This window comes from Aotus nancymaae, unplaced genomic scaffold, assembly GCF_030222135.1.
Source record: "Aotus nancymaae isolate 86718 unplaced genomic scaffold, 86718_ANA_hifiasm-v0.15.2.pri h1tg000089l, whole genome shotgun sequence".
NCBI classification, from domain to species: Eukaryota; Metazoa; Chordata; class Mammalia; order Primates; family Aotidae; genus Aotus; species Aotus nancymaae.
Window position 1 is genome coordinate 22,516,563 of NW_026988504.1, and position 13,510 is coordinate 22,530,072.

At 40.1% G+C, this 13,510-nt stretch overlaps 1 protein-coding gene across 8 annotated transcripts in view; it reads left to right on the forward strand.

The window, feature by feature from the left end:
• Window positions 1-13,510, forward strand: part of GPATCH8 (G-patch domain containing 8) — a 108,543-nt gene that overhangs the window by 88,787 nt on the left and 6,246 nt on the right. For 5 of the 8 annotated variants that reach the window (XM_012444000.2, XM_064369697.1, XM_012444004.2 and 2 more), the window contains 2 exons: window positions 7,951-8,000; window positions 9,159-9,289. In XM_012444000.2, coding sequence (XP_012299423.2) covers window positions 7,951-8,000; window positions 9,159-9,289 — 181 coding nt within the window. The remainder of the gene's footprint in view (window positions 1-7,950; window positions 8,001-9,158; window positions 9,290-13,510) is intronic. The other 3 variants (XM_012444001.2, XM_012444006.2, XM_012444007.2) reach the window with 1 other exon arrangement.

A 13,510-nucleotide genomic window follows, 5' to 3' on the forward strand; every position in this document is an offset into this window, starting at 1 on the left:
CAGTAAATATACAATGTAGATATTTTAAAATCTAAAAAAACCCAAGATCTAAAATACTTCTGGTTCTAAGTATTTAATATAAGGGATACTTAACCTGTATACATAAAACTCATTATCTACAAAACTGCAATATTGTATATACCATTTCATACCCCCTAGGATGGCTAAAACAAAAATGATACACTAACGAAGTATTGGAAAAGATATTAAGAAATTGGAGCCCTCTTACATTACTAATGAGATAGTGAAATGATACAGCACTTCTGGAAAAGTTTTTGATACTTCCTCAAAACATTAAATACAAAGTTACCATATTACTAGTATATACCCAAGGGAAATGTAAACATATGTCCACACAAAAACTTGCATAAAAATGTTTATAATAGCCAAAAAGGGAAATAACCCCAATATCCATCAACTGGTAAATGGATAAAATGTGATACATCTGTACAATGGAATATTATTAAGCAATAAAAAGGAAGGACTTAATATATACAACATGCATGAATCTTGAAAATTGTATGCTAAGTGAAAGAAGCTGATTGTAAAAGACCCCATATTGTATGATTTCATTTATATAAAAAGTCTAGAATAAACAAATACATAGAGACAAAAAGCAGATTTGTAATTTCCTGGGGCTAGACAGAGGGGAAATGGGGAGTAACTGCTTATGGGTATGAAGTTTCTTTTGGGAGTAATGAAAATGTTCTAAAATTAGATAGTGGTGATACATGCACAATTCTAAGAATATACTAATACCCACTAAATTTGACACTTCAAATGTGTGAATTTGGGCCAGAAGCAGTGGCTCACACCTGTAATCTCAACACTTGGGGAGGCCAGGCAGGAGGATCCCTTGATCCAAGGAGTTTGAGACTATCTTGGGCAACATATGGAGATACTATCTCTACAAAAAATAAAAATAAGTTAGCCAGGCATGATGGAGTGCATCTGTGGTCCCAACAGCTTGAGAAGCTGAGATGGGGTGGCTCAAGCCTATAATCCTAGCACTTTGGGAGGCCAAGGTGGGTGGATCACCTGAGGTCAGGAGTTTGAGACCAGCCTGGCCAACATGGTGAAACCCCATCTAAAAAAAAAATTAAATTAAATTAAAAAAATAAAATTAAAAAGAAAGAAATTAAAGAAAAAAAAAGAGAAGCTGAGATGGGAAGGATCACTTGAGCCTGGGAGGTCGAGGCTGCAGTGAGCTATGATTGTGCCACTGCTCTCCAGTGCAGTGACAAAGCAAAACCTTGTCTCCTAAAAAGGTGGGGGGTAAATTTTAGGGTGAATTCTATCTCAAAAGTCATTTTTAAAACCTCATTAACCAGTTTAAATTTTCATGGTGGTGGTGGTGAAAATATATACTCCATATACATATGTACATGTGTGTATGTATATGTTGATTATATATAAATGCCTTAAAGCAGGCACATTTGGTGCTGTTAAAGAATATACCATAGGATTTCAACATGAATTTGGAAGAAAAAAAATAATTAAAAAATAAAAAAGAATATACCATACATCAGGTGCAGTGGCTCACACCTATAATCCCAGCACTTTGGGAGGCCTAGGCAGGCAGATCACAAGGTCAAGAGATCGAGACCATTCTGGCCAACATGTGAAACCCCATATCTACTAAAAATACAAAAATTAGCCTAGCCAGGCGTGGTGGCACATGCCTGTAATCTCAGCTATCTGGAAGGCTGAGGCAGGAGAAAATTACTGGAACCTAGGAGGCGGAGGCTGCAGTGAGCTGAGATCACTACTGCACTCCAGCATGGGTGGACAGAGCAAGATTCCATCTAAAAAAAAATTAGCCCGGTGTGGTGGCACAGGCCTGTGGTCCCAGTTACACGAGAGGCTGAGGCAGTAGAATCGCTTCAACCTGGGAAGCAGAGGTTACAGTGAGCCAATATCACACCACTGCATGCCAGCCTGGGCAACAGAGTGAGACTCTGTCTCAAGAAAAAAAAAAAATTAGGGCCAGGTGCAGTGGCTCATGCCTGTAATCCCAACACAAAAAATTAGTAGGCAAGGTGGTGGGCACCTATAATCCCAGCTGTTTGGGAGGCTGAGGCAGGAGAACCGCTTGAAAGTGGGAGGTGGAGGTTGCAGGGAGCCAAAATCACTGCACTCCAGCCTAGGTGACAGAGGGATACTGTATCTCAGTAAAAATAAAAATAATTTTTATTTTTTTTCTTTTTCTCTCACTTTTTCACTATCTGTAATTGGCATTAGTATCTAGTTTTCTCTGTTACCAAATATTTGTTTTTCTCTGTTACTGAATAAAATTAATTTTCATCACTAATAGGCATATGCTAAAAGAAATAATTTGCATCTAATGTTCAGTAACTCGGCTTTTCCTAACCATTCATATATAATCTTCCTTTCCTGCATAGTTTAATACTGAAACATTCTATAGTCCCTCCTGGTCTTTTCTCTCACCCACCACCTGGTGATATCTTGAGTGATCTTATCCATAAACATCAAACTCTGAGACATGAATTAGGCTTACCTAGGCAAACAACAACTACAGCATGATTGCTTCAGTTAGGAAGGAGAGAGGAGACCCACGTTAAAGTTTTGTTAATGTTTTGTTTGCATTTTTTTTATTAAAAAAAAAAACAGTGGGGATTTCCACAGAGGCTGTGGTTTTGGTATACAGGATCGTTGACATAAGAGGAAAAGGAGTGGTTGAGATTTGAAGAAGGCCAGATTATCCTTAGCCAGAAATAGTGGTCAAGATACAACACATTCTTGTGGGTTTGTTTTTTTTGTTGTTGTTGTTTTTTGACAGGTTCAGCCTGGCTCAGTGGCTGATACCTGTAATCCCAGCACTTTGGGAGGCCAAGGCAGGCAGATCACCTGAGGTCAGGAGTTCAAGACTGTCCTGGCCAACATGATGAAACCCTGTCTCTACTAAAAATATAAATAATTAGCCAGGCATGGTGGCACACACCTGTAGTCCCAGCTACTCGGGAGGCTGAGGCATGAGAATCGCTTGAACTCAGGAGACAGAGGTTGTGGTGAGCCAAAATTGTGCCATTGCACTTCAGGCTGGGTGACAGAGGGAGACTGTCTCAAAAAAAAAAAAGGACAGGTTCTTGCTCTGTCACCCAGGCTGGAGTATAGTGGCATAATCATAGCTCACTGTGATTGAACTCCTTGAACTCCTGGACTCAAGCAATCCTCCTACCACAGCCTCCCACATAGCTGGAACTACAAAGCACACACCACTGCGCCCAGCTAATTCAAGAAAAATTTTTTTGAGAGACAGTCTTACTATGTTGCCCAGACTGGTCTTGAACTCCTGTCCTCGAGCAATCCTTCTACCTCAACCTCCCAAAATGTTGGGAGTACAGGTGTGAGCCACAACCCAGTTTGATAAATACTTACTGAGCATCTCTTTTGTGCCACAGACAACAATGTTTGCATTGCATAGTTACAAAGGAAGACTAAGCCTCAGTCCCTGTTGGGAGAGCACAGTTGCTATCTGGTGAGAGAAAGAAACCATGGATAATTTTTTGACCCTAAAGAGACAAAATCAAGTTTCTTCAGAGCTGAGTAAATGTAGAACATGGGACTTTAGTGGCAATAGGAAATACTCTGCCTTAAATTCTGCCTGTTTTCTGATGCCTGAAATTCCTTCACACGATAAAAACGGGTTTTATTCTTTAAATTTAGATAATCAATTTGAAATACTTGAGATAGTAGTCAGAATTATTCTTAGTGTACTCCATCAAATATAAACTCCTAGTGTCAAATTTTATTTTGATAGAAGAAAAAAGCATAGCACTAAAAGATACAGAAAATATTTTATTAAACCTTTGTATTTTGTTGTTAGTGAACACTGTACAGCAATATGTGTCTTATTAAACTTAGTCACTGTTGAGCAGGAACACTATTGCTCTTCGCTATGGAAAGAAGCCATATTTCTTGACAGCCACTTTACGGATGTTCTACAAAGCCCAATTGCCATAGTTGGCTTGTTTTAATAGACACTGTGAGGCAGAATGTTTCTGCTCTTGAAGTCTACATTTAAAGATAAGTGAGTGGCTGCTGGAGTGAACCTTTTCTGCACATTTATAATCTACATTCAGATTTACCTGATTCTCATTTCTTTGGCTTAATCTTTCAGCATTTAATGTGGATGGGTACTTCAAGTACTGGATCATTTGTTAAAGTATTGCCTTTCTTCTGGTCTTCTGCAGTTTAATGGAAATCCCAGCCACCATGTGATTAAGGATCTGTGGGAAATGTTTCTTCCATTCTGTACTGTGCTACAAATGTATGTGGTTTTGGGAAAATGCTGTTGATTTTTCAGGAAAACAGGATCTTCATATATTTTTATTTTCAGTGGGGTTCAGTCTCCTTTTCTTGAATCAAGATATTTCCCAACTAAAAATGTGTTATGTGGCTTAAGTTTTTGTTACTAGGCATTAATAGTTCAATAAAATAAGCTAATTTATTAGCAGCTCTTCAGAAAGCATATTGTATAATTTTCAGATATAAGGATATAGTCTCATAGCTTTTGAGTCAGCTTAAATGGATAATTAAATCCGTTCAAATGAGAATGCCCCAATTTGGAATCTAACTTGAATTTTTGTGTATGATAGGAAATTTGCTCAGACTTTGACAACAGATTGATGACGTATCTGCAATTTTTGATGTTTTTGTGAACTCTTGTCTTTACTCTGTTGGGCAGGCATGTTGCTCTAGTCTCACCTGAACAAATTACCTAGTTGTGTTCCTCTTTAGAATTTAAGAGAAAAGTACAGGTATAATTACAGAATTTCACATGGGCATTCCGTGGCAAATGAGCCAGACCTTCGTAGCCTTTTGGAATAAAATAGGCAACTTTGGAAAACCTGACTCTGATTAGTGCCTTTTGCCGTTATAAAAATTAACTTTTTAGGTAGGAAGCTGAGAAGTTTCTGGCCAGTATCTTTTGTTATTTAGCCTAATTCTCTCTAAAAATAAGGGATACCTGCAGTAGTAGCTAAGTGGACCGTACTATATAACCTTAATATGTCCCTAATAGAAATATAAGAATACTTTATATCAACCCTTCCTACAAATGGTAGAAAAATGTATTTGGGGGAAAATGGGCTAATGTTTGAACTGAATTATTCACTGGACATTTATCATATGCCCTCTCTAGACTTAGTACTGTTTCATGCACTGCAGGGTTGATTATAAAAATAAGCTGTAGTCCCTGCCCCATACAGAGGAAAGGCAGTATTGAACAGTTGTGACTTATTTAATGCTTTACATTTATTCTGACATTTAATCTTATAAATCTGTAGGTGGATAGCTCTGTTTTTTAATGAGGGACTGGAACTCAGGTGAAATCACCTAGTAATAAGTGGATTGGCTAGTAATTAATGGATTTGAACCCAGACTTTCTGACTCTGAAGCTCTACACATACTGCCTTTCTAAAAGACAAGAATAACTGGTCAGAGAACAAAATAGGATAGCTGCTAGGTGAGTGATATGACAAAGCACCACTAAGTACAGTTCAGAAAGAACAGTTCCCTCTTTTGAAGGATCAGTAGAGACTTTGTGAGAATTTAGTTTGACCTTGAGTAGGCAGGAGACACTTGGAGTTAGGCATTCATTCTAGGTAAAGGAAAATATGAACCTTATAACCCACGTCTTGGCTAGGTCTGGTGGCGCATTCCTGTAGTCCTGACTTATAGGGAGGCTGAGACTGGGGGATCACTTGAGCCCAGGAGTTCTGGGCTATAGTGTGCTATGCTGACTGGGTGTTTGCACTAAGTAGACATCAAACTTCCAGGAGCAGGGGACCAACCCAGGTTTCCTAAGGAGAGGTGAACTGGTGCAGGTCAGAAACAGAACAGGTCAAAACTCCCATGCCGATCAGTAGTGGAATCACACATGTGAATAGCCCCAGCACTTCAGAGTCACCAGAATGTCCTCATCTGAGAGAAATCTCAAGTATACATATTGAGTTTAAGAGGGTTTGCTGAGTCCTGCCTCTTAAGGTAGGGGTTAGAATTCCGGGGTTCTCAATTCTGCTTTTGGGACTGCAGACTTAACTATATGAAAATGTGATGTTGGGAGCCTTTCTAAGCCTTATGGGGGTATTAATTAGGACAGATATGCCCAGAGGGAGCCTGCAATTTAGATTCTTTTATTACATCATCCCATTTTCTTCCTTCTCTACCTCCAACCATATTCCTGTGGTGGGAATTTGAGATAGGATGTCTTCAGCATGATGTGGACGTGTTTCTGTTCCTTCAACTTCAAGGTTGTACAGAGTGGCTGCTGAATGGAAAGCTTAATCTCAACTCAGCCTGGAGATTCCATACTTTGACAAAATGATTGTTCTTTTGGACAATGTCATGTAGCTTGAAAAATGCTTCCTAAAAGTAATGAAATATTTGTAAGAGTGGGAGAAATGGCATGGGGAGATTTTCCAGTCTTAGCAGGTAGCTAGAGAGAAGATGGCAGGCCGGGCTTGGTGGCTCATGCCTGTAATCCCAGCACTTTGGGAAGCCAAGGTGGGTGGATCACTTGAGGTAAGGAATTCAAGACTACCCTAGCCAACAAGATGAAACCCAATCTCTACTAAAAATACAGAAAATCAGGCCAGGCGCTGTGGCTCAAGCCTGTAATCCCAGCACTTTGGGAGGCCTAGGCAGGTAGATCACGAGGTCAAGAGATCGAGACCATCCTGGTCAACATGGTGAAACCCTGTCTCTACTAAAAATACAAAAAATTAGCTGGGCATAGTGGCGCGTGCCTGTAATCCCAGTTACTCAGGAGGCTGAGGCAGGAGAATTGCCTGAACCCAGGAGGCGAAGGTTGCCGTGAGCCGAGATCGCGCCATTGCACTCCAGCCTGGGTAATGAGTGAAACTCCGTCTCAAAAAAAAAAAAAAAATACAGAAAATCAGCCAGACATGGTGATGGGGACCTGTAGTCTCAGCTACTCAGGAGGCTGAGACCGAAGAATCGCTTGGACCCAGGAGGCGGAGGTTGCATTGAGCTGAGAGGAGAGAGGGAGAAAATGGCAGATACGAGAAGATACATTCTATCTAAATCTTGGCTAGAGAGCCTGTTACGTGTTTGGGGAAGAAAAAACTAGGTTTGTGGCCAAAGGTAATCATATAATAGGCCTGATAAGCCTTTTATTTCTGCCCCATTCACCTCAGGAGGAGGAAATTGGAATTCTTATTTATTTAAAATAGTTGATCCTTTATCTTGAAGTGGTAGTATAAAAATCTTAATTGTGGGCTAGCCGTGGTGGCTCATGCCTTTAATCCCAGCACTTTGGGAGGCCAAGGCTGGTAGATCAGTTGAGGCCAGGAGTTTGAGACCACCCTAGCCACCATGATGAAACTCCGTCTCTACTAAAAATACAAAAATGAGCCAGGCATGGGGTGCACGCCTGTAATCCCAGCTACTTGAGAGGCTGAGACATGAGAATTGCTTGAACCTAGGAGGCGGAGGCTGCAATGAGCCAGGATCATGCCACTGCACTCCAGCCTGGGTGACAGAGAGAGACTGTGTCTCAAAAAAAAAAAAAAAAAATCTTAATTATGGGCACTAATAGTTTTGTCAGCTGTTCATTGCTTCAGCTTCCCCAAAATAAGGGCTAATGGAAACAAGACTGCTTTTTATACCACAATGGTCTTTTCCAAAGTTCTGGAACCATTTTTCTGGAAGAAATACAGGTAGTTTCATTTTTCTAGGTGGGATTACTATGTCAGTCTGTGTGTATGTACACATGTATATGTTGTACAGGTGCTTCCCTTCTCCCCAGCCCTTTTAGAGTTGATGGCTTTGTCCCTGATTGTTCAGTATAATAGTTTACAGATTCACTAAGAGAGCTTGTGTAGTAATGCTTGCTTTATTTTTTTTTTTCTCTTCCACTCTTGTTTTATTTTTTACTTTTTTTTCTTTGTGATGTGACATTTTCAGCTGATGTATTGAAAGCAAATCCTTCTAATTTGGGAGCCCAGATCACAAGAGTGAGTTTTTCTACTAGTGTCTTTAGCTGTATATCTTTTATTGTGTGTGTCTTTCTACCCTTCCCCTCTTCCAATTTAAAAAGATTCAAAACACATTTCATAAATATTAGGTAAGAAAATTCCTCTGTCTGTTAAACATCATGCCTTTCCACAAAGCAATGTCCACTTTATACTGGGTCAAATTCCTTTTCCCAATGCTGTTGTAAAAGCATAGGCTAATGTGTATGTTTTGTTTTGTTTGTTTCTTGTGTTATCTGATGTCTTGAAAATAATTTTAGTTGTGTCTTCATTGCAGATAGATATGTCTGGGTTCTGTCACCAGTGTGTCATAACACTGTTCTTTTTTGGTTGTAGTTTGTTTTGTTTTAAGGAAAATTATACAGTAGCTTCTGAAAATAAACGACCCATTCTGTTATCTGGATTTGAAGTAATAAAATCTTTGACTTACCTCTGCTCTCCCTTCTCATCCCCTGGATATTCCTCTCAGGGCCATGAAGGAATGCAAAGCCTCACATACTACTTTCAGCAGGCTGACCAGATAAAAGTGGTCAGACTGGTGAGCTCTAAACATGCTAGCACTGGAAGACCTCTCTTGGGTGTATTCAGTAGTTACAGGAAACCTCTATTCATGCTGAAAAAAAAAAAAAAAAAACCACCTTTTTATGGTGAAATAAAAGTATGCTTTCTATTTGTTCTAATTTTAATAACCCCCCATGTAAGCTGTACATTGCTTTTCAAGATCTTACACCTGGGTAATTTTCTGTACTAGCCTAACCCCTTTCTGTTCTCTTTGGCTTGTGGTATTGCAATTTATCTCATGTTCTGTTTGTCTAGTTTTGCATCCTGGAGGAGCAGGTGATTAAATAGTCCCTTTTCTTTCCTCCCAGTGTTCTAAAATTTGCTTGTTGCATTTGAGATCATTTTATTTTGCCTAATAAAGCAAATGATACGTTTTCCTAATTAGAAATGCAGATATTGTAAGTGCTATACCCAAAGTAATCAGCTATTGTGTTTTCAATTGCCATAAGAGAATATGATAATGTATTCTACACTAATACTGTAACTGTTGGTTGAGGGTTATGTCCTAAGGCTTTGCTTTCAGATTCCTAAGTTACTCTAAATCATCCACCCTCTATATCTTTCTTTCTTTTAACGCAGAGATTAAAAGATCTCAAGCAGAGAGAGTTTGCTCGAAATGTCTCTTCAAGATCCCGCAAGGATGAGAAAAAACAGGAAAAAGCCCTTCGGCGGCTCCATGAACTGGCAGAGCAAAGAAAACAAGCTGAATGGTGAGTATATTTTTTCTTAGAGGGTTGTACAGATAATTATAATCCTTAAAATTTTATAGATATAAGATTATAATTTAAGAATTAAGATTTAAGAATTATAAACCTTAAATTTTTTTTAATTGACAAATAATAATTGTACATATTCACAGGTTACCTAGTAATGTTTCAGTACATATAATGTATAGTGATCAGATCAGGGTAATTACCATATCCATCACCTCAAACATTTATCATTTCTTCATGCAGGAACATTTAGTATCCTCTTTCTAGCTATTTGAAACTACATAGTATTGTTTGTTTGGGTTTGTTTTTGTTTTTGTTTTTTTGAGACAGTCTCACTGTGTCTCCCAGCCTGGAGTGAAATGGCACAATCTCAGCTCACTGCAACCTCTGCCTCCCAAGTTCAAGCAATTCTCCTTTCTCAACTTCCCAAGTAGTTGGGATTACAGGTGCACGCCGCCACATCTGGCTAATTTTTGTATTTTTAGTAGAGACAGGGTTTCACCATGTTGGTCAGGCTGGTCTCGAATTCCTGACTTCTTGATCCACACTCCTCAGCTTCCCAAAGTACTGGGATTACAGGTGTAAGCCATCACCCCCCGGCCAAAACTACATAGTATTGTTAACTCTAGGCATCCTACAGTGGTATAGAACACTGGAACTTACTCTTCCTAGTTAGCTGTAATTTTGTAATAAATCTCTCCCTCTCCCACCCTTCCCAGCTTCTAGTATCCTTTGTTCTACTTTTTACTTCTATGAGATCAACTTTTTTTTTTTTTTAGCTTCCACATATGAGTGAGAATCTACAGTGTTTAATTTTCTGTTTCTAGGTTATTTTACTTAAAGTTCTCCAGTTCCTTAAAATGTTTAATTGATCCTTCTTTCAAACTAAAAGCATATCTGTATACTTGCAGTATAATATACTGATTAAGTATGTATATTTTTGAGGCCATTTTCTTCTTACTGTTTGACTTAATAAAGTTATATCTAAACTCTCTATGCCTCAGTTTCCGTGTCTGTAAGATAGAGATAAGAATAACTTAACAGTTGTTGTGAGCAGTGATTGAGTTATTAACTTGGAAATGCTTGAAGGAATGCCTAGCACATCAGAGATACTCAATAAATAAATGATGACACTGTTACAATTATTCCCATTTTTTAACATTTATATTAAAAAGCACATGCTGGGCGTAGTGACTCACACCTATAATCCCAGCACTTTGGGAGGCCAAAGCAAGAGGATCACTTGAATCCAGGAGCTCAAGACCAGCCAGGCCAACATAGGAAAGACCCTGTCTCTAAAAACAAAATCTTAAAAATTAGCCGGGCATGGCGGCATATGCCTGTAGTCCCAGCTACTGAGGAGGCTAAGGTGGAAGAATCACTTGATCCTGGGAAATCAAGGCTGCAGTGAGCTGTGATCGCACCATTGTATTCCAGCCTGATAGAGTCAGACCCTGTCTCAAAAAACAGAATCCCCTTTTTATTCAGTTTAAGGGGGGGTTGTTTTTTGTTTGTTTGCTATGGAGTAGGTTTCATAAGTGTAAGTATCTCTTGCTCTCCAAATCTGTTGAGTTCCCATTTTCTAGTAGTAACAGTTTAGATAGCAAGAGATTACACATTGTCTAAATATACTTATCCATGAGTTGAGGACAGCTAGTAGCTAGGGTTCAGATAACAAGGACATCATACAAATAGGTATCTAATGCTATTTAGTTCTTGATTTGGAATTTAAGGGTATAGTGTGCATTGTGTAGTGTACACACTATAAAAATTGCAATAAAGGCCGGGCGCAGTGGCTCACACCTGTAATCCCAGTGCTTTGGGAGGCCGAGGCGGGCAGAACACGAGGTCAGGAGAGCGAGACCATCCTGGCCAACATGGTGAAACCCCTTAGACTAAAATATAAAAAATTAGCTGGGCTTGGTGGTGCGTGCTTGTAGTCCCAGCTCTCAGGAGGCTGAGGCAGGGGAATTGCTTGAACCTGGGAGGCAGAGGTTGCAGTGACCCAAGATCGTGCCACTGCACTTCAGCCTGATGACAAAGCAAGAATGTTTAAAAAAAAAAAAAATGTAGGCCAGATGGATGGTGGCTCACACCTCTAATCCCAGCACTCTGGTAGGCAGAGGCAGGAGGATCTCTTGAGGCCAGCCAGGTATTCAAGACCAATCTGGTCAAAACAGCAAGACCCTGTCTCTACAAAAATTTTTTTTAAATTAGCCAGCATGGTCCAGCCATGATGGCTCACACCTTTAATCCCAGCACTTTGGGAGGGCGAGGTGGGCAGATCACTTGAAGCCAGGAGTTTGAGACCAGCCTGACCAATATGACAAAACCCCATCTCTACTTAAAATACAAAAATTAGCCGGGCTCCTATAATCCCAGCTACTTGGGAGGCTGAGGCAGGATAATCGCTTGAACCCTGGAGGCAAAGGTAGGAGTGAGCTGAGATCTCACCACTGCACTCCAGCCTGGGCAACAGAGTGATACTATCTCTAAATAAATAAATAAAATTAGCCATTATGGTGATGTCCACCTGTAGTCCTAGCTTCTCAAGAGGCTGAGGTGGGTTGATGGAGCCAAGAGTTTGAGATTGCCGTGAGCTATGATCATGCCACTTCACTCCAGCCTGGGTAACACAGTTAAACTCCATCTCAAAAAAATAAAACTTTCAGGCAAGAGCAGCAGTTTAAAACTATCGAGGCTCCTTGATACTCCTTTTGTCAAAGATGAAAGTGCTCAGTGACATTGTGACCATAGTACTGAATGCCCAGAAACTGCCACAAAACCAAAACAAATGCTTGTTATGGTACCCAGGAGATAGGCGTGGACTTTTTAGTTTCTATGACAGACATACCACAGACCTGCCATAAGTAGCACAGTGGACATTTCTATGTTTAACTCAGAAATATGCACATTTTTTAAAACTGAAATTTGAAAGTAGAGAAATTTTTATTGATTTTGTTATTTTTAGAGGTGGGTTCTTACTGTGTTGCCCAGACTGGTCTTGACCTCCTGGCCTCAGGCAATCCTCCCACCTCAGCCTCCTAAATCAGAGATTACAGATGTGAGCCACCCTTGCCCAGCAAGATTTTTTCCTTAATTGAATAAAGTAAAACCTTTCTGAATACATATACAGCCATACATTAGATAACATACTGATTAGGATGATATAATAAGAAATGAGATCAGGGCCGGGCGCGGTGGCTCAAGCCTTTAATCCCAGCACTTTGGGAGGCCGAGGTGGGTGGATCACCAGGTCAAGAGATCGAGACCATCCTGGTCAACATGGTGAAACCCCGTCTCTACTAATACAAAAAATTAGCTGGACATGGTAGCACGTGCCTGTAATCCCAGCTACTCAGGAGGCTGAGGCAGGAGAATTGCCTGAACCCAGGAGGCGGAGGTTGCGGTGAGCCAAGATCGCGCCATTGCACTGCAGCCTGGGTAACAAGAGCGAAACTCCGTCTCAGGGAAAAAAAAAAAAAAAGAAATGAGATCAGAAACATAGTTCTTTTTGTACTTTTTTTTTTTTTTTGAGACAGAGTCTTGCTCTGTTGTCCAGCCTGGAGTGCAGTGGCACGTTTTTGGCTCACTGCAACTTCCATCTCCTAGGTTCAAGCAATTCTCCTACCTCAGCCTCCCGAGTGGCTGGGATTACAGGTGTGTGCCACCACGCTCAGCCAATTCTGTATTTTTAGTAAAGACAGAGTTTCACCATTTTGACCAGACTGGTTACAAACTCCTGATCTCAAGTGATGTGCCCACCTCAGCCTCCCAAAGTGCTGAGATTACAAACGTGAGCCACTGCTCCTGGCCTAATTTTTGTATTTTTAGTAGAAACAGGTTTTCACTATGTTGGCCATGCTGGTCTCGAACTCCTGACCTCAAGCAATCTGCCCACCTTGGCCTCCCAAAGTGCTGGGATTACAGGCGTGAGCCACTAAACCCAGCTTTTTATACATTCGACAGCTTAAGATGAAATAGCAATAACTGGCTGGCCCTGGGAATTTAGTTTGGTAGGTTAACAGAATGAGTCTTTGCCTAACCTTCTCTGAGAAAATCGTATTTTTAGTATAGGGCTCGGGAATATAACCACCACTCACTGTCTTTGAGACCTACCTATAATGAATGAGAGGATATAAGAGATGAGTATTTTATAAGGTTTATGTACTCCTAAACCTGTTTTTTGTTTGTTTTTTATTTTTATAAATCATCGTA